Genomic DNA, 21,926 nt, shown 5'->3' on the forward strand with positions numbered 1-21,926 from the left:
TTGGCGGTTTGAATCCCCGTGATGGGGTGAGCTCCCGTTGCTCGGTCCCTGCTCTTGCCAACCTAGCAGTTCAAAAGCACGTCAAAGTGCAAGTAGATAAATAGGTACCACTCTGGCGGGAAGGTAAACAGCGTTTCCGTGCGTTGCTCTGGTTCGCCAGAAGTGGCTTAGTCATGCTGACCACATGACCCAGAAGCTGTATGCCAGCTTCCTTGGCCAATAAAGTCTGCGACTGGACCTAATGGTCAGGGGTCCCTTTACTATTATGATTATACTGAGCAGGAATAGTCCCAATATTTGTGCGTTATTGATGGTCGGTCTGTGCGTCCATTCATGCTTATTGGACTTTTCCAGGATTCAGTACACATGAGAGTTTTGCATTTCCCCCCCTTTTGGCGTAATAAAAATTTAAATAAAATTTAAAAACCTGAGCTGGAGTTGCGCTTTAAATATCACCTCTACTGGACGACCTGCCTGCAGATCCCAGATGCCTGTAGTGCTGGTGCATCTCAGCTTGGGAGATACGGTCAAAGTTGTAGATTTGGCAACAATTTTCATGCTGATTAAATCGTTTCATTTGCAGCTTGGCAGTGGAAAATAGCTTTCAGCCCAGGCAACTTTCTACATCTGGTTTTCATTAGAGTGGAACATTAATCCCTTTATGCTTTAAAAGCATCACACAACGGGCACAGCCTCTGATTTGCTAAATAGCATTTGAAGAGGTGGCTGGTGGAAAAAGTGGACTAATGGGGCACTTACAGCAAACATGCCTTGAAAAGCAGCCTCTGATGACTCACCTCCCTGCCGAAACAGGGACTGGAGAGCAATCTGCCACCAGAGCCTTTGCAGGGCAGAAGGGAAGGAAGAAGTTCCATTCATATTGGGACCCGTGTCTGAAGTCCCAGAGTTTTTGGGTGCAGGGCACCCATAATTTATGGAATTAGTAAAAGCTAGAATTAATCAAGGTTTGATTTACTGTACCAAACACTGCTGGGTTAAGTTTTCCCCGACAACGAGCCAGCCCAGCTTGACATAGCTTGCCAGGGATAAGCCATTAAGAAACAAAGGCTGAAATGGCCAGTCATTAACCCATCAATAGAAGAAATCAACAAGACAGAAGAACTCTGCCTTGCACAGAGAGGGAGGTTGCCAAGGTTACAGAGAGCAATGATGTCAGCGGAAGGGGAAGCCGCATTTGGCAAGGGTTTCTGGGAAGAAGGGGGTTGCAGGAGCCATGTGGACTGACTGGAGCAGGCTGTTACAAAGAGACACAGAGGTCTAATGATGTGCACCTGCAGGAAGTATGCCCCTCTTGAGATGTGCATGCTCTGGAATTCTCCACAGTAGGCTTGAATGCATATATGTGTCAATAAAAACACATATCTTAAAGACAATACAGTCTCTGGAACGCCCTGAAATCTTGTCACCGTGAGGCAGAGATTGTGGGTGGTACATGACAGTATTAACCAGTATACTTTATTTATGCCCCCTCCTAAGAACACAAAGAAATACTATGTAAAAGAGACTGCTTTCCTTCCGACCATGTCCCAATATGGAAAAGTTTAAATTTTAGGGTTTTTTGAGTTCTTAAATGTGATACTTTGCCAGCATTGTAATGATACTATGCATTTATCATAGTGTATGGTTTCTTTTATATTGCAGCCTACTTTGAGAGACAAATGTTGATGCTGCCGCCTGGAAACAAATAACACGGAACCCAGAGCAACTGGGGGAGGCTGTTTTTAATGAGACACCGGGCAATGGTGAGTCAAGGTAAGCTTTGGGGCGGGGCGCGCTGGGGGCATGGAAAAGAGATTCCTCTCTATTTAGAGTACAGTGGAAAGCTTTGAGGAACATTCTGCTTTACTATTAACTCGGCTGCAGGCTCACATATCTCCCCCCCCCCCCCACCTTAGGGCTGGCCCATGCATGAGACAAAGGGAGGGGACCACCTCAGGCGGCAGGATCTACAGGGGCACCTGGTCCTGCCTCTAGAGAATGCAATGTCCCCTGCTGCCGCTGCACTGCCAGCAATGGCTGTGGTGCACTCCTTGGAGGCTGGATCTGCCAGTGTGATTCAGCGTGGGCCCCTTCCCCCACCACGCCATGCTTTGATTCACACTTCAGCCAAAAGGTAAGGTTGATTTGATTCCCTGCCTTGTTCCCAATGTTTATCTTTATTCCTCCATTATTCCCGATGTAGATCTTCACTCCCTGCTTGTTCCCTGGTGGGAGGGCGCCATTTTGTGGTTCACCTCAGGTGCCCACATGTATTGCGCTGGCTATGCCTGCCTTGAATGCAGAAGGCATTCAGTTCCTTTTTGGTAGGTCTGGGAGAGACTCCTGCTTGAAACTCTGGAGAGCCGCTGCCCATCAGTATCGACAATACTGGTAGATAGATCAGTGTAAGGCAGATTCCTGTGTAGCTATGGACCACCAACTGGCACCAGGTGCAAAACAGTGGCCCTGCTGTGTGGGTATACACACCAGAAACCTAAGGAGCACATGCATAGCCCAGGAAATTTGTGACCAGTGCCAGAACTAAGTTCTCAAGTCATTTCACACAGACAGACACCCATTTCTCTCCCTTTCTGAGTCCATGTTCACACCATACATTTGAAGCATTATTATGCCACTTTAAACTGTCAGGGTTGCCACCAAAGAATCCTAGGAAGTGAAGTTTGTTAAGGGTGCCTAGAGACTCCTCCCCTATTCCTCTCACAGAGCTACAATTCCCAGAGTCCCCTGAGGAGAGGGATTATTAAAGCACTCTGGGAACTGCAGTTCTAGGAGGGGAATGGGGGAGTTTTCTAACCACACTCAGCACCCTTATCATACTGCAGTGCCCTGAATTCACTGGGGGGAAGCCATAGCTGTTTAAAGTTGCAGCTTAGTTCTTTATCCTGTGCCTGTGTTGTTGACTCATTAATTGTGCACTTGAAGTGGATTTATGCTGAACCCTCCACACACCTACCCGCTTTGTTTATTCATTTAGACCATTTCTAGATGGTGGATGGAGCATCCTCAAACTGCCCGTAGCTAAATGAGACTTTGCTTTTATTGATGCAGCCTAGAATTGCATGCGGGTGGCGCTGTGGATGCGAGTGGCGCTGTGGGTTAAACCACAGAGCCTAGGGCTTGCCGATCAGAAGGTCGGTGGTTCGAATCCCTGCGATGGAGTGAGCTCCCGTTGCTCAGTCTCTGCTCCTGCCAACCTAACCAGTTTGAAAGCACGTCACAGTGCAAGTAGATAAATAGGTACTGCTCCGGCAGGAAGGTAAACGGCGTTTCTGTGCGCTGCTCTGGTTTGCCAGAAGCGGCTTAGTCATGCTGGCCACATGACCCGGAAGCTGTACGCCGGCTCCCTCGGCCAATAAAGCGAGATGAGCGCCGCAACCCCAGAGTTGGCCACGACTGGACCTAATGGTCAGGGGTCCCTTTACCTTTACCTAGAATTGCATTAGCTTTTTTTGGCTGGTGCACCACACTGCTGGCCCATGTGAAGCTTGAGGGCTGCTAAGACTCCTAGATCCTTTTCACATGGACCGCTACAAAAGCCTGCCATCCCACATCCTATATTTGTGCATCTGGTTATTCCTGCCTCAGTACGGAACCTGACATTTGTCTCTGTTGAAATTCATTTTGTTCATTGTGGCTCAGTTTCCAGTCTGCTAAGGTCAGCCCCCAGGAAATTACCTAAGATTTTAAAACAAGCAACCTTTCTCTAGTCTAAAGGAAAAGAAAACATGCTAATTGCCTCCCACTCTCTTTAATGCTTTTGCCCATCTTGCCTCTCTTTTCTTCCTTTGATAACACAAGCAACAGCTCTAAAAACAGGACAGCTCCCTCTCTCCTCTTCCAAACACACTCACTTCAATGGAAAACACACACACAATAAGTTATATGGGGGGGGGGGAGGAATCCTGGTGTTCTTTTGTTTTGTGTTTTGTTTTGCATTTTGTGTCTTGGTAGTGCTGCAAGCTTAAACCCACCCTGCCTGATTTTTGGAGGAAGTAATTATTTTGGGCATTCAGTTTTGGAAAAATTTCCACCCATTTTTGTCAACACTATTGGTCTGTTTATTTCCTATCGGTCTGTTTATTTCCTACAAAGGTTTTAAAGAGGAAGGTTGTTGCAGGATTGAAAATGTACATGAAGTAGACTATCTGTGGAAGGACCATATTTCAGTGGTAAAGCAACTGCTTTGCAAGCAGAAGGTCACAGGTTCCGTTCCCAATGGCCTCTCCAGGTAGGGCTGGGACAGAACCCTGCTTGAAACCCTGCAAAGAGCTGCTGCTGGTCAGTGTAGACCAGGGGTCTGCAACCCGCGGCTCCGGAGCCGCATGTGGCTCTTTTACACCTTTGCCGCGGCTCCGGGGCGGATACTAGCGAGGGGAGGAGGCGCATTGTGCGCCCTGACACTCCCCACTGTGACGGGCGCTGTACTGGCTGTGATGTCGCATGGGGGCGGTGCGTGCGTTAGTCACGCACTGTCCCGACGTCACCTTCCCACCCGCTGTCAGATCACGGCTCTGGAGATATATTTGTTTTAAATGTCGCAATGGTTTTGCGGCTCCCAGTTGTTTTTCTTCTTCGGAAATGGGTCCAAGTGGCTCTTTTTGTCTTAAAGGTTGCAGACCCCTGGTGTAGACAATACTGAGCTAGAGGAACCCAGTGATCTGACTCAATATAAGGCAGCACCCTATGTTCCTATGCTTCCTATCTTCTAACTCCTTCCCCACCACCCAGCACTGCTTTCAGAGACATCCCATGCACCATCTCTTTGTTTTGCTTCTCACCTCCACAACAGCCCATGGAATTCTGCCCCACTTCCTCCCAGCAAACCTTTAGATTTCAAAAAGGACATTTTTTCTTGTGACATCAGGCCCTCCATCATCTAGGCAACCAGCTAATTATCCTGTTTCTTTCCACTCCTCAGAGCAGGGGTGGGGGCAGAGGAGCAGTTCTCTTGCATTCATATCCCAATATCCCATATCTCTTGCATCCATATCTAAACACAACTGTTTATTAGTTTATAATATTCACTCTGGTACCCTAGCTACAACAGTATTCTTTGTGTAGGGATGCCATTTGCAACCACCAAAATTCAGGGGATATGGCATCCAAATGAACACACCATGTGGTTAGAGTGGACAGCTCCTACCCTAGACTCCTAATACCCTGGTGTGCACCCTCCTGTTTACTCTGTCTGGCACCCAGTGTGCTCCCAGCTCTGGCTTGGGAAGCAGTGTACACATAGCATTAGCCACAACCCATATCTAACCTGTTATTTCTTCTGAAATCCTGTATTTTGATTTGTTTTCTCCCAAACCAGCTTCAATCAGAATTAAGAAATATAATGACCTAGCTGCATTTTAAGCTGGTGATGTTTGCACAACCTAGCCCTTTGTGTGTGTGTGTGTGTGAGAGAGAGAGAGAGAGAGGGAGGGAGGGAGTGTCATGAAGTGCAATTGATTGACAATAAATTCATGAGAATGTGTATGTGTGTACTGCTTCACTCAGTGCATTATTAACTCCTGCGGAAGGTGATAGACTCTCCTTCCTTGGAGGTTTTTAAGCAGAGGCTGGATGGCCATTTATCATGGATGCTTCAGCTGAGATTCCTTGAGGTCCCTTCCAACTCTACAGTTCTGTGACTCTATGCGGTAATGCACATGGGCCTAGTTAGGCATGTTTGTGTATGTGTGTGTGTGTGTGTGTGTGTGTGTGTGTGTGTTTAAGGGTTAGGTGATGTCAACTGATGACTCATAAAGGCAAGAGTTAAACAGAATACCTATGCTCATAGACCCTAGAAAATATATTGAGCTCAGAATTTCATGCTACACAAGCGGTGGGAATACACCTAAAAACAGCATCCCATGCTAGGTTCTCTCCCCTTGTCCCATAACTTGCAGGACCTAACAAGACTGCACCATTCCACCACCAGGATGCCTCCGGGATGTATGATAGTGAAAGCATTTGCACTGAGATCAATGCTTCTCTCTAGGTGTAAAGACGTCCGAAGCCCTTTAACCCATGAACTAGAAATTTAACTTTTAGCATTGCCAGCTGTTTCTAATAACAACACCCAGTTTGTATATAAATAAATAGCACCCCAGGCAGCTCCACAGAACTACTGGCAGCTGACTATAACATTCCCCTTAAGGGAAACGTTAAGTGGAAAAGGTCTTGTTTGTTGGCATACAATTTACAGGAAAGAGCCTTATTTAAAACATGCTGCATTCATTCTTTTAAAGCAGGAGACAGACAATAGTATTTTAAGTTGGCTAAAAGTCGGGTTAGGAGAGGCATCATTTTCTATGTTGTACAGATATACTTCCTTCCCATTACTGACTGGCACACGTGCTCAAAGAGGTTTGGCAGGTTTTTGAATCCATGCAAAACCTTTTTAGAGCAGAAGTGAAAGAAGGATGGATATCCATATATCAGAAGCAGACACCGCTCTTTAAAACCACCTTCTACCTCTAGGGTGGCGGAAGCTGTTGTCTCGCTTCGAACTTAGAGCAGACTCTTCCAAAAGGTTGTGTGTCAAGACAGGGTTTTTGCAGAAAGGGGATGTAAATGGATATTGCAAAAGGGTCATCGGCAACCAACTTGAAAAACAACCAACCAACACACTGGATTTTCTCCAGAAAGGGTAAATCCACATTAAATGAAAAAGTACAGGCCAGTATTTTGGTGCTAATAACATCATGTGTGGATTCTGCAAAAAGGCACTTCAGTTGTTGTTGCTGCTGCTGCTGAATCCAGTTTATTAAAATTGCAAAGCTTTGATCAACTTAATGTCACAGTCCCTATAAACTTTTTTCAACCGAGAAGCATGGCATCTGACTGCTTATGGTGGCAGCTGGACAGGTTTGAGGCATGTCTATTTTGTGTGTTGCCCTTTGAGAAACCACAATGACCCCAATGGAATTAATAGGTATAACAGGAGCAGATATATTGGAAGCCAGAAGTGCCTCCCAACCACCCCTTTTTTTTGCACTCCTCGTTAAATAAATCAAACTGGGTCCCAGCCTGTCTAGTGCCAGGGCATGGAGATTCAGAGCACAGCAAAACTCAAGTACCGTATTTTTCGGCCTAGCTTCCCCCGCCCCCAGCCCCCAGAACGGGAGCCAGAGCGATGCCGAAGCCGTGCCAGGCTCCGGAGGGTTGCGCGGAGCTGCGCCAAGCCTGGGAGTGCAGGCAGCTCCGCGCAACCCTCGGGAGCCCGGCACGGCTTCGCGCCGGGCTCCCGAGGGTTGTGCAGAGCTTCCTGAAGCCTGGAGAGTGAGAGGGGTCGATGCACACTGACTCGCTCTCCAGGCTTCAGCGAAAGCCTGTATTTGCCCCATAGGACGCACACATATTTCCCCTTCATTTTTGGAGGGGAAAAAGTGCATCCTATAGGGCTTAAAATACGCTACCTTGAAATAAAACACTGTAATTTGCCATGCATTGTGCCAGAGCAGATAGCCTTTGAGCATACTTAGAGTGCCCTGCCAAAAGAAAAGAGGTATGTAGTTGTAAAGTTTCCTGCATGATGCAAGGGAAGGAAACCACTGGACATAGAGTGCTAACATAAACACAGTGATATTAGTCTTCTGGTTTATCAATAAACTTATGGGGGTCAAGAGATTCAAAAAAGGTGTTGAGCGTTGAAAGGAGAGGGTGCAAAGGAACAAATGTACAATTTAGGCAAAGAGGATACACCTTCTGTAGGTACAAATGGCAGTAATTAAAAAAAATTCCCTGGTGGTCTAGTGGTTAGGATTCGGCGCTCTTACCGCCACGGTCCGGGTTCAATTCCTGGTCAGGAAACATGTTTTGCAAGATCCTGCCTTAAAAATGATTTGGGTGCAGGTTTTGCCCAAATATATAAATGGCAATGATTTAACAATTGCTCGTGCTACCTGCATAGGCTGCAGGTAAGAACACTTGCAAAGCAATGGTTACAAAAACGCCTTTAAAAAACAACAAACTGGGTGTGTATACACCACCTTGTGTGTGTATACTGGTGTGTGTATGCACCACCTGAGGGAGAAAAGGGAGCAAGATGGAAGGCACCTTTGAGATGTGTGTCAGTACACAAGAGTTATGTGCTCACTGGTAAACCTTAAAAACCACCAAAATATACTATCACCACAAAATGGGGAGAGAGGAGAGAGATGCGAAGGAACTGAAAGCAGTGCTCTGTACAGAATTTGGAAATGGGAAGTGGGGCAGGAAGGAAAGATAAAAACTTTCTAAGGCACAGCTCCACTTCAGAAGCAAAATCTTCAGGTAAAGTTGGAACTCCAAAATCTGGGAACAAATTCATGCACTGAACGGAGTGGACTAGATAACCATTTGGTCTCTTCCAACTCTACTCATCTATGAAATTCAGATGCAGAATTTTGGAAGCACCCCCCCCCCGCCCTTCGGTAAGCCAATCACCCTTGACTTCCCATTTGCAACTTGGCACTAATAATACTGGTGTACTTTACAGGGTTGTTGTAAGATGACGGGATAATGTTAAGTGCTTTGGACATCTGAAAGCTACAGGCAAGTGCCAGGTAATGGCATTATTAAGAAGGAATTTGGGCAGGTACAGACATGAGAAAAGCCACACCCTGCTCTCTTCCTTTCCCTCTGGCTAGTTTGCATATGCACCTTGACAAAGGATTGCCAACTGACTGGGAAAAACTGGATTGGCCAGGTCTTGATAATCACTTGCCACCTGCTAATTTCTGTACAATGAATTGCTGTTGAAAAGCACTGGAGCAGAATGAAGAACTTAAGAAGTGCCTGTTGGATCAGGCCAACGAGCCATCTAGTCTTCCATATATCCAACAAATACAGACACCCAGGGCCCTTCTCCATGGTAGTGTGAAATTTGGCTTTCGGAATCGTTTTAAGTACTCTGCTTCCCTGGTTTAAGGAGAGTATACTGCACTGTTTGTTTTGCTTTGTATTTCTATCTCTATTATTGTGTTGATTTTTTTTTTTTTTGCTTTGATAACACTAATACTACTAATAAGGACTAATTTTTATCTATTCCTACATTCAGTTTCCTTGGATGTCCACAAGTTTTAGAGTTATGAGACAGGTAGGAAAACTTTTCTCTAACCAATTTTCACTATGCCTTGCATGATTTTGTAAACTTCTAGCCTGTCACCTCTTAAGTTCCCTCTGCTGTTCGGCTGCACACTTGGCCCAACCATTAGAGCTGTGAATTTAGCAAACAAGTGGCAAATTGCAGGTATGTCTGGGCCTGAGACCAATCTGTAAAGAGATTCCCTATCCTTGCCCTAAAACTTCCAAGACCTCTTGGAGATCAGGCCTGCTTTATCTGCTACAACTGATTCAATGATCTAGCTGTAAAAGATGCAGGACCTAGCAGTTCCATGTGAAGGGGAGGCACAGATAAGACAACTGCAAGCTCAGCCTGAAGCAGCCTGGACATAAAAACTATGGGAAATTGCAGTCAAACATAACTACGCATGAGTGCTAGTTAGTGTGTGAAGGGGTTAAGACAATAGAGCTGGATTCCATCACTCAGCTAAGTGATGCCCCCTCTTCTCAAATGAGAGAGGAAGTGAAGCCTTTTCTTCCTGTTCCCTTTCTCTCCACATGATGTTAATGGCCAAAGAAGACGTGTCTAAGCAGACCTAAGCAGGCTCCAAGCTTAGAGCACGTGTTTGAAGCAACCTTTCTGTATATTCTATCCAAGAGTATTCTGCCTGAGTTTTCCTTGCTGCTGTCTGGATACATGAATGAATCTGACCTTTAGAACGTTTTGTAAGTAACACATTTGAAACTTACTTCAGTGTTATGACCAGTTCAGTGCTAAGAGGTGTAGGAAAGAGGGAAGCTCTGGATACAACTAAGTGGTATAAAAGGGTACAGTAACCTATATCCCCACTTTATAATGCTGCTTTTGTGAGTTCAAAATCTGCTATTGGGGAATTTCTTCTGCTGGAGGGTGAGTTTAGCCTCACATTTTGAATCTAAGCACCCAGCTGATTCTCTTGCTATTCACCCTACACACATGGATCACAGGGATTCATGTTTCCTTCCCACAGAAGCTGTGTAGGATTGATGTGCTTTTACCTTTACTGTTATTCCTTTCAGGAGGAGGAGGAGGGAATTTCTTTCATGCAAGCTGGTGTTCTTCAGCTTTCCTGTCCCCAGGTGTTGTTGGCCTAATACTCCCATCATTCCCAGCCTCCTCAGCCAGGGATGGTGGGAGTTGCAGTCCAACTAGGGACCCAAGGCTGAAAGGACTGTTCTAAAGTGTTAGGCATTTGCTGCATCCTAAATGTCCTAAATGAGGGATGCGGGTGGTGCTGTGGGGTTAAACCACAGAGCCTAGGACTTGCTGATCAGAAGGTCGGTGGTTCGAATCCCCACAACGGGGTGAGCTCCTCTTGCTTGGTCCCTGCTCCTGCCAACTTAGCAGTTTGAAAGCACGAAGTGCAAGTACCGTATTTTTCGCCCTATAGGACGCACTTTTCCCCCTCAAAAAATGAAGGGGAAATGTGTGTGCGTCCTATGGGGCGAATGCAGGCTTTCGCTGAAGCCTGGAGAGCGAGAGGGGTCGGTGCGCACAGACCCCTCTCGCTCTCCAGGCTTCGCGGACCCCTCCGCAAGCGGGGGGAGTGCTCCCGCTGCTTGCGGAGAGGTGCCTGCATGCCGAAGCCTGGGCGCGCTGAGCTCAGCGCGTCCAAGCTTCGCGCACCTCTCCGCAAGCGGGGGGAGCGCTCCCGCTGCTTGCGGAGAGGTGCCTGCATGCGGAAGCCTGGGCGCACTGAGCTCAGCACGTCCAGGCTTCGCGCACCTCTCCGCAAGCGGGGGGAGCGCTCCCGCCGCTTGCGGAGAGGTGCCTGCATGCGGAAGCCTGGGCGCACTGAGCTCAGCGCGTCCAAGCTTCGCGCACCTCTCCGCAAGCGGGGGGAGCGCTCCCGCTGCTTGCGGAGAGGTGTCTGCATGCGGAAGCCTGGGCGCACTGAGCTCAGCACGTCCAGGCTTTGCGGACCTATCCGCAAGCGGGGGGAGCGCTCCCCCCGTTTGCGGAGAGGTGCCTGCATGCGGAAGCCTGGGCGCGCTGAGCTCAGCACGTCCAAGCTTCGCGCACCTCTCCGCAAGCGGGGGGAGCGCTCCCGCCGCTTGCGGAGAGGTGCCTGCATGCCGAAGCCTGCGCGCGCTGAGCTCAGCACGTCCAGGCTTCGCGGACCTCTCCGCAAGCGGCGGGAGCCAGCCCTGGGCTCCCACGGCTTGCAGAGAGCTGCCTGTTTGGGGGCTGGAGTCAGGGGAAGCTCCCGCGGGCCTCCCCCGCCCCAGCCCCGCGCCTGGGGGGGAAATAATTTTTTTCCCTTTATTTCCCCCCAAAAAAACTAGGTGCGCCTTATGGGACGGTGCGTCCTATAGGGCGAAAAATACGGTAGATAAATAGGTACTGCTCTGGCAGGAAGGTAAACGGTGTTTCCGTGCGCTGCTCTGGTTCTCCAGAAACGGCTTAGTCATGCTGGCCACATGACCCGGAAGCTGTACGCCGGCTCCCTCGGCCTATAGAGCGAGATGAGCGCCGCAACCCCAGAGTTGGCCACGACTGGACCTAATGGTCAGGGGTCCCTTTACCTTTACCTTAAATGTCTGAGAGGAAACCACCTACATGCCCACCATGGCTAAGCTCTCCTGAAGGTGGTTGGCCCTGTGTCTGGGCAGAGCAACTCCAGACATTAGTCCACTTTCACACCATCAAATTCCCTTGCACTAAGAAAATGCAGGGTAAAGCAGATCAATCTGGCTTTTCATGCACTGGGAATGTTTTGTATGCAGGGGCATCCAATGGTTTGAATCCCCTTCCCCAGATGTGCCACAGCTCAGATAAAAACTGACCCAGTGGACACATGCAGTATACTCCCATTGTTTGTTTGGGAAGTGTTGCAAACATAGCCACAGTCCACACCTATCCTGTATCTGTCACGCTGTTTCTTACGAAATACTGCATTTTGTTTGATGTGTGTTGCCCACCCCCGCCCAGCTTCTGAATTAATAAAAAGAACAGCCTAGCTGCGTTTGAAGCTGGTTCTACATTCCTGCCATGTTAGAGCCAAAATATTTTTTTTTAAAAAAGTTTACCAGCACTGATTTTAAAAAAAGAAATAAAGGAAGGACTCTGAGCACGTGCAGTTTTGCATTTTGAAGTCACTGAGATCACAGCACCATCATGACTAAAGGAACAAAATGGGACATGCTTCCTTATGCTTTCAATTCATTTTTTTGGGACTAATAATCAGCATTTTGTTGTAGAAAAGAAGACCGGTGTGGTTTCCAATTAGAAATGATAAAATGAGCACCGATAACCATGCACACGGCCAGGTATCTGCCCTGTGGCTATAAAACGTTTTAAAGAAAAGATAAGTGGAAAGGAAGGATGCTACAGTGGTAAGTATCAGCCTGGTGTCTTCAACTCTCAGGCATGCCCACACCAGTAGGACTGCCGTATGCCTGGATTTTCTTGGACATTACCATGATTTCAGAGGCGGAATGAATGTCCGGGAGGAATTTCCTAAAGGTGGTGCTTTGTTTTGGATCTTAGGCAAGTAAAAAACAACAACTGAACAACAAAAACCTCAACAATTTTGGGGTTTCCCTAAAAAAAAGCTCAGCAACCATGTGTGCTGCATCACCTGCCATGCTCATTTTGGGGGCCCAGGGCTGCAGAGCCCTGGATGTCTGTCCTTTGATCCAGTCCTACATACACCATAGCCATAGGGCACAGGCCCATTCTTCTTGACGCTGCGTTTTTCTGTGTTTTTACTCCAGCTGTTTGACAACAGAGGTGGTGCCACTAGCCTCCTTTGCTTGCTGCCCTCCACTCCCCACCCCCTGCAACTGCAACTTGTCTCCTTGAAATGATGTTACATTTCCTGACACCAGGGGTGCATTCAGATGCAGGAAATACTGTGGTAGTTTTCTAACATTCCTTTCATGCTGCAGTACTCTAACTGTTGTGTTATGGAAGTGCTGCTTTTTTACTGATCTGCTGGCACGTGGTGATAAATTTCATTCACACCAGTGGGTGTGGTGTGGCACAACACTGCACTGCATCATTGGGCAACACCCCCACCCCTATTTCTGCACATACTTGCTTCTGTTTCCCCATGATTCCCCCCCCCCCCAATGAAAGCAGCAGGAAAGGACTGCATGCCAGATTAGAGCCTGACATTTTATCACATTACCCTTCACCATTTTCTCGGTCAATGAGGTTGCAAATATCACCCCCCCCAAAGCAATTAATACAAAAACCAGTCCTAAACTTCCACTATATTCTGCTAGGTTTCCAGAATCATCAGGGATGGTGGGAGTTGGGAGTCAAACAACATTTGGCTCTAAAGTTTTACATACACTGTTTATTAAATTTCAGGTCTTTGTTGATCAGTCCGTTAATGACCCACCTTGCAATGTAGTTTGGTCTTGTAATATACCAAGCTCCTTCTTTTTCTTAAGCCATTAAGAAGTCATTCTGAAAATCCATGAGCAGAGCCACACACACTCAGGACCTTCTCCCTATCGAACTACTTACCAAAAGTAACATGATAGGGAGAAGGCAAGATGCAGCCAGCAATCACAGGCTTGCACTGAAACTGACCAGTTGCAGCCTAGATGCAACAGGTAGTAGGAGAGAATGAATCATTTTGTGCTTTTTATATTGTAATCTTAGGTTATGAACTAATCTGAGATCTATAGATAAAGGGTAGTATACAAATTTAAATAACTTGGAAATAAACATAAGTGAAATGGCATAGACTGCTGTGTGAATGCAGCCCATGTCACTCCATGGATATTCCGGGGGTTGGCAGGGAAGCGGCAGCTGCAAGGCAGGGGAAAGTGGCCCAGGAGATATGGTGCTATTTAGTCAGGCATTCACATGGCATAGCTTCCGTAGTGTGCCACAGATGCGCCTCTTTACTCTTGGATACATGAGATATCTTTCATAGGGGCCCACCCTATTCTTCTGATTGCAAATAAAACAAATATTTGCCACCACCCACCAGCAACCATTTACCAAGAGGAAAGGAGTGCAGGGTGTTATTGTTACACAGCTTAGGCCCAAGCTATTTGAAATACGTTATTCCCTTATAGGAACCTGCCTGGGTTCCCTTCTCTCAGTCCCACCATCCTCACAGGCACACTTCATGGGGGCACAGGACCTGAGAGACTTCTGGGTGATGGCTGCTCCCAGACAACTTTGGAACTCCCTCCCTAGAGAAGTTAGACTGGCTCGCTCCTTGCTGGCCTTCTGCTGGCAGGTGAAGACCTTCTTTTGAGAACTGGCTGCTTTTAATGAAAGGGCTGTCGCCATGCTGGTTTTATGGTAATTATCTGTATGTTTCTAATAAGATTGTGTATGTGTATATAGTTTTAATTCTATCAATGTTTACTTGTTTTTTTATTACAGTGATACCTCAGGTTAAGTACTTAATTCGTTTCAGAGGCCCGTACTTAACCTGAAACTGTTCTTAACCTGAAGCACCACTTTAGCTAGTGGGAACTCCCACTGCTGCCGCGCCGCTGGAGCACGATTTCTGTTCTTATCCTGAAGCAAAGTTCTTAACCTGAAACACTATTTCTGGGCTAGCGGCATGTGTAACCTGAAGCGTATGTAACCTGAAGCGTATGTAACCCAAGGTACCACTGTATTGTTTCCCCCCTAATTTTAGTGGTTCTTGTTTTTATATGTTAGTCACCCTGAACCATGTCAGGGCAAAAGGTGGGGTCTAAATAAATGACTATGATAATGATAGTTATAACACTTGCCCCACCATGCTGAATTCCACACCTTTCTGAAAAATCACCAAAATGACCCCCCCCCACACACCTGAGACTGGGCTGCAAAAATGAAGGAAGGGAGATGGGGATTTTGTAACTACCCTAGTGTAAATCCTACTGGGTGGGGGGATGGGACGGGACGGACCTTTCATATCCGCACTGGTATGCAGGAATGGACTTGAAGGGAGCAATAATATTCAGAGTAAGGATCATAGAATTGTAGAGTTGGAAGGGACCCTGAGGATCATCTAGTCCAACCCTATGCAATGCAGGAATATGCAGCTGTCCCATACAGAGATCGAACCTGCAATCTTGGTGTTATCAGCATCGTACTCTAACCAACTGAGCTATCCAAGCTAACACCAAGCTATTTAGAAGTAGCTCCCCTTTCACACAAGGCTTAAACATTTCTGAATCTTCTCACTTTGGCACAACAAGAAAAGAAGGGAGGGCAGCCAACCTTGTGCTGTGGACAGACTGGGGGCACTGGGGAAAGGAGAAAACCCCAAGTGGGCAGCACTGTGTATCCACTGACCAGTGTGGTTCCCAAACTTTTTCGGACCACTGTCCCCTGGTTCCCTGAAATCATCACCAGAGCCCCCTACCCTTTCAAAGCATTATTTAGAATAGGGCTTTGCATGACCCACTAAGGAGGATGCTAACACAGTAAAATTCAGAAGAGGAACAATTAATTGCTCCCTTATTCAAAAAACAAACAAACACCTATGTAAAAATAAGCATGTGCTCTGTAGCTTAGAAAAAAATACAAATGGCAAAGAATATTGCATAAAAGTCTTTTTTACATATTCTTACTAACAAAAACATAAGGGTGAAGCAAATTTGCAGCACAAAATATTAATATACAACAACTTACCAAATATGCAAAAACCTTCACCTGAATGGGGATGGAGTGTCCTAGTCTGACACTCTGACCACTGCACCACTCTGGCTAGTAAGACTAAAGAAATAAATGCCTGCAGCTGGAAGAGCTGGAGAGTGACAAGGACAGTCACTGGGAAGGGAAATGTCTTTGCATGGTAGTGTATGGCAGTGGTCCCCAAAGTGGGTGGTACCGCCCCCCTGGAGGACAGTGGGAGGACCTACGGGAGAGCTAAGAGTCAAGGGGGCAGTGGGGGGGGAGTTGGAGATGAGCCCCTCTGAGAGCATTTATTACTTATTTACAATATACCAAGTTGGATTCTGGCACAAAACACCTTCCTCACTTTGTATTAAGGTTTTGCTGCTCATATAAATTTCAAATCTATTTCCTTTGGTCACATTTGTTTGTATTGACGATTCTGAGTTGTTACAAGGTAGCCAATTATTGGTGAGCTATTGATTTTCTTATAAATTAGTTACCATACATCTGTGGTAGGTGACACTCCATCCCCATTCAGCTACAATGCTCACTGGGTGACCAGGGTTGTTGACATACAGTGGCTATGGACAGTCATGTATGCCACTTATTATTATTATTATTATTATTATTATTATTATTATTATTATTAAAAAACACACATGTTTATTCAAAAGTTACACTTCAGCTTTGTCCACTGCCATAATCCTACAGAAAAATTACTCCAATCCTCAATCCCTCATCACTGTCATGTTGGCTCACCAAATACCCTCAATAGGGACCCAATTACTGATCTGGTATACTAGACATTTTTCAATCAATATATCACTTCCACAGACACCTCCGTAATGATTATGGCATTAAAATATCCCATTCCCAATAAAAGAGAAAAAGGGAGATCAAATTGTATCAAATGTATCTTTTTGGAGATGCCCTTGATTATTCACCAGTGATATGTGAGGCATTCTGATAGAGCAATGTTCCAGGTGTTATTAACCCCAACCACTATTGGTATATTAGAGGTTTCCTTCCATATTGGGCAATAACTAGCCTAGCTTCAGGAAGGAAATTAATTCTTTAGATTTAAGAGTAGAATTTGGGGTCAGATCCAGTGATACGCCAGGCAAGTGCCCGAATTAGAGGAGACATAGATTGTTTAGTGATTTTGGAGGTCAGATAAAAGGCTTTCCCCAAAAAGGCATGAACCACAGTACACTCCCACACAAAAATAGGAACCTTGTTCTCCACAACCTTGGGGGCTGGTCATGGCCTCTCAGTCTAACCCACCTCACAATATTGTTGTGGGGATTTAAATGATGAGGAAGACCACATGCCACCTTGAGCTCCACAGAGGAAAGGTGAGGTATTTTATAGCATCTAAAGTAGCTTCAGGTAATGGGATAATTTCTCCTGCAAGTATACCTGTTGTTCCTCACCACCACCACCTGTACAGCATTCAGTTCTATAACATTAGCAGACAAAACAGCATCACAACAGTATAACAACAGTATAAAAAACAGCAGCCTTGGTTGACAGAAATTCATCTCACCATGAAATTCGGCCACCTCTACAAGTGGAGGGCAGCAGCTGGCATAGGTCTACCTAAACTTTGGAGGGCTCATGCTTCAAGCATCAAGTAAGCTGGTCTGGAGCAACTGAGCACCTTCTTTGCCAGGCATTTCCTACCCAGTGGGTATAAGCTGTCCACTTACTCATCACTCCAGGAGAGGAAATGCATCACCCTGTGCTAATTTATATTTATACTGCAAATGATTACTATAATTTAAACAGAAATGCATATATCCATCTCTGCTTAGTCTGCTGCCAAGGTCCTAACTGTTGGTGTACAACTTGCTCTCGCTTCTTAGGGTTTTCTGCTGTTAAACCGGACAGCTCATCAAATACAGTACTCTCTTCTGGGAATGTAGGACACATGGCCACCCTAAGTAGACGTCCCCTTGAAACATTTGAATGAAGAATTCAAGTAGAATAAAGTCATGGTCTTAACCATCCAGGTTAGCAAAAAACTCCCAACAGCTTTACACGAAATGCCTCTTTATGCTTTGCAATTTTCAGGTGTCTACTTAAACAGAAGAAAGGAAGAAGAGCTCTTCTGGATCAGACAAGTGGCCCATCTAGTGTAGCATCCAGTGGCCAACCAGATGCCTGTGGGAAACCAGCAAGCAGCACCTGAACACAAGAGCCCACTCCCCTCCTGTAGTCTCCAGCAACTGGTATTCAGAAGAATTACTGCTTCTGATCAGAGCATAGCCACCATGTAGCTACTGATAGTCTTAGGCAGTCTTCAGAATGTGAACTGTCAGTGTGACTGACAGGTGCTTTAAAATATGCATATTGGACAGTTACACTCTTCCAGGAGTAGAGAACTGGCTGTGGGTTGGATATAAATCTGGGTTTATATTGCCCAGGGAATGTGTGAAATGGCCCTGAAATGTCAAGCCATGAATCAGTCTGTGATTATATTATTCAGTCTTGGTAAACCACAAACATATTTATGGAATTCTGCCTAATGGGTGTGCTGAGCAAATATTGTCTAACGGATAAGAGCCTGCTGGATTGGACCAATGGTCCATCTAGTCCAGCGTTCTGTTCTCACAGGGGCCTACCAGATGCCCCAGTGGGATGCTCAAGGGCAACTTTTGCCCCTGCAGTTTCCAGCAACTGGTATTCAGAAGCACTGCAAAGTGGTAGACCTGTCTGTTTTAGCATGTGCGTGATATATGGCATGCACAAGAACAGCACACAGAGAACCGTTGTATAAGCATGTACTCTGCGCACAGAGATGTGTTGGCTGCCGAGAGGAAAGTGTGTTGGACAGGTCTAGTGGTTACACACTGTCTAGCTAAGCACGGAAAGTTTATCCCGGCGCAGGGAAATACGTATGGTCGGAGGAAGCAGCTGCGGGTTCAGCAGATTCTGCGGTACGATCAAGTAAAAGAAAATAAGCCAGGATTCAAGAGCGGCTCATCAGGAGAAGCTGGCGGAGAAATGAGCACACGAGCAATAAATAGAAGGGAAGGGGAAGAAAAACAAATTGGAAAAAGTGAAACATCCAGGAAGGAATGTGGGGACGAGCCGTTCCAGCCCGGACAGAGAGGTAACTTCTCTAAACACATGGAACAGCCAGCACAGCTGTACCTCTTGACACAAACTCTCTGCACCTTCAGCCTCCTTTCACACCATTCAAGTACTTGCCTTGCTCCACTCCTGGGTGGGAGGACAGGCTCCCAAATTCTGCTCACTCTGCCCTTGTGGTGACAAGCTGGCTTTCTGCTGGGGAGTCATCCTGAGGAGGACCGGTGGTCAGCCAGGGCTGCTGCTGCTGCTGCTGTTGCTGCAGGCACATTCACCCACCATCAGCAGAAGGCTGGAGAAGCCCTGCCGTGGTCCAGATGGACTCTGTATATCCTTGGGCAAAGCTGCTGACGCGCTTGGATGTCCAGGCCCAGAGCTAGGGGCTGAGCGACTGGAGCAAGTTAGCATTGCCTGCCTGCTTTTCCTCATCAGCCAAGAGAGGAAAAGGAGGGGGGGGGAGTTTGCACAAACCAAGTAGCTCCTCCTCGTGCTGCCTAAATATGGACATTTGCTCATATGCTGTGCTCCATCCTGGAAGCAGTAACTGCTAAGCAGCTGCCTTCACGGGATGAAGTGAGCATTAAGAGAGCGCTGGAAGGAGGCAGAAACAGTCACCCTAGCAGGACCATCCTTGTGATGAAGGCTTCCAGGCGCTGAAATGAACAATGTCAGGGAGATCCAGACTCAGGAGCAATGCCATATTTTTAGGAGGGCCAAGGAAGACCCAGGAGGTGCCAAGAAGGATTACAAAGGGTACTGGAGTCCCTGCACCATTTTGTGATGATTTGGCTTTTTTATTTTTATAAAAAAAACACCTTTTAAAATTACCCTGCTAGGCCCTGTCCTGCTTAAAAGCAGTATTGCTGGAACTCCCTGCCTATTGATACCCAGCAGGCACCTTGACTGTATTCTTTTTGGCACCTGTTGAAAACACTTTTTGTTTAGACAAGCCTACCCAGATGGGGTCCCTTTACCTTCACCTTTTTACCCAGATGTTTAGAAAGCTGATGTGAGTTTCAACCTGTTTTCAGTCTATCGTTATTTTAATTTTTGAATCATAGAATGGTAGAGTAGGAAGAGATCTTGAGGGTCATCTTGTCCAAATTTTCTTAACGTTTTTCGAGCTGTGGCTCCCTTCTGAACTTTTTTCCTTCCTGTGCCCCCCCTTCCTACCTGTACAAAGGTAGTTATTAAGAAAGGTAGTTTTGTTTGTAAATGGAACATGCTTAACTTACAATTTATAGAAAAGACAATTACATAAAAACTTATACTTTTAAGTATTTCTCTACCTTGTTCTTGAGGACCAGAAACAAGCTTTTTTTATATCCGGTTCTATCTCTGTTAGGGATAACCGAAGATCATCTCTGTCCATTGAGGCAATTCTGCATTAAGCCGAGCAAATAATTCATACTACTGAAACCTGATTCTACCAAATACGAAGTTGGAAATGCCATGAAAAACAATTTTGCTTTATCCCAAAGTGGGAGGAAGAAGGAAATGGAAGCAATGTTGTCGTAGGGGTGTGTGTGTGGTGATCCTTCCACTGGAAACTATGGTCACTTCTCGGTTCACTCCACTTCTCTGTTTTCTATAGTGGTACCTCGGGTTAAGAACTTATTTCGTTCCGGAGGTCCGTTCTTAACCTGAAACTGTTCTTAACCTGAAGCACCACTTTAGCTAATGGGTCCTCCCACTGCTGTTACTGAGCTGCTGTTCTCATCCTGAAGCAAAGTTCTTAACCCAAGGTACTATTTCTGGGTTTGCGGAGTCTGTAACCTGAAGTGTATGTAACCTGAAGCGTATGTAACCTAAGGTACTACTGTATTTGCTTTACTTCTCTGTTTGTTTTTTCTTTCTTCTTTTCTTGGCCACGTCTCTGTTTTCTTCACTTCTCACTTCCCTCTGTGGCCCCCTGGTCTCGTGCTGTGGCTCCCCAGTTACGCAATTTTCACCTGTGCCCCCCTTGGAATATCCTGGGGGCTCCCAGGTGACCCCTCCCCACACCCCAGTTGAGAAACACTGATTTGGCCAACCCCCTGCAACGCACACCAGACCCTGCTTAGCTTTGCAAATGTGCTAGCAATTTTATTGCTGCACCACTAGGAGGAGGAAAGTATTAAAACTATTGTTGCTAATTCTCCTTATCGATTATTTTAGACAGCAGTCTTTAGACAGCTGTGAGGGCTTTCATTTTTTAAAAAAACAACAACCAAGCAGTGTATAAATTTTACAACATAAATAAATAAAAAACCTTATCAGTTTGAAATTAAATTGGATCATGAGCATTGGATCAGGAGTCAAACTGCACCTTTGCCATGTGGCTTGAGGCTTGCCTTTTTCAGCCTCGGTTTCCCATCTGCAACATAATGATACTGACCTGCCTTACACGGTTGTTGTTACATGACATGTTTTGTTTATTCTAAATGACTATGTAAAACCTGAACAAGAAGGGGGAAAAACAGGCTATGCCCACAGAGCTGCTCTCTCACCTCTACTAGCAAGCATTATAATTATTAGTTAGGTGTTTGTGCCACCATTCCTTAATGAGTCCAGGGCAGAGTCCAAGGCCTTCGCTTCCTCATGAACTGCTGCCCTCATGTGGTGAGCCACATAAATGCAGCAGCTCAGTAAGGAATGGTCCAGATCTGGGCTTGACTGCCCACCCAGGTTAGCCATTGGCTTTCCCTGGGCCCTAAGGGCTTGCAGGTGATTTATGCTTGAGTAATGAGGTCCAGCTGGGTTCCAAGGTGGCATGGGCTCCCTTGCTTGCTGAGCCTGACTCCTGGTTGTCCTTACTTATGTCATAAAATTGATACATTCTTTGATTAAGGGAATTGGGTATATTTAGCCTGGATATGAGGGACACAGGGTGGCGCTGTGGTCTAAACCACAGAGCCTAGGGCTTGCCAATCACAAGGTTGGCGGTTCGAATCCCCGCGACGGGATGAGCTCCTGTTGCTCGGTCCTAGCGCCTTCCAACCTACCAGTTTGAATGCACGCCACAATGCAAGTAGATAAATAGGTACCACTCCGGCGGGAGGGTAAAGAGCGTTTCCGTGCGCTGCTCTGGTTTGCCAGAAGCGGCTTAGTCATGCTGGCCACATGACCCAGAAGCTGTACACCGGCTCCCTCGGGAAAATAAAGCGAGATGAGCACC

At 46.4% G+C, this 21,926-nt stretch overlaps 1 protein-coding gene and 1 long non-coding RNA gene across 9 annotated transcripts in view; one reads left to right on the forward strand and one right to left on the reverse strand.

The window, feature by feature from the left end:
• Window positions 1-21,926, reverse strand: part of LOC310836604 (rho GTPase-activating protein 20-like) — a 94,589-nt gene that overhangs the window by 68,246 nt on the left and 4,417 nt on the right. The window contains exon 1 of one of the 8 annotated variants that reach the window (XM_083722089.1): window positions 18,890-20,442. The exons of 5 other annotated variants lie outside the window; for them this stretch is intronic. In XM_083722089.1, coding sequence (XP_083578215.1) covers window positions 18,890-18,979 — 90 coding nt within the window. In that variant the 5' untranslated portion in view covers window positions 18,980-20,442. Of the gene's footprint in view, window positions 1-17,222; window positions 17,988-18,889; window positions 20,443-21,926 lie in introns of those variants that run through there. 2 more of the 8 variants (XM_083722088.1, XM_083722093.1) reach the window with 2 other exon arrangements.
• On the forward strand, window positions 433-19,563 carry LOC310836807. The gene is made up of 5 exons (XR_014560208.1): window positions 433-1,301; window positions 1,663-1,773; window positions 9,050-10,466; window positions 11,427-14,362; window positions 17,750-19,563. It is a non-coding gene; the product is annotated as an uncharacterized lncRNA (long non-coding RNA).

This window comes from Podarcis gaigeae (genome assembly GCF_964106915.1).
Source record: "Podarcis gaigeae genome assembly, chromosome: Z".
NCBI lineage: Eukaryota > Metazoa > Chordata > Lepidosauria > Squamata > Lacertidae > Podarcis > Podarcis gaigeae.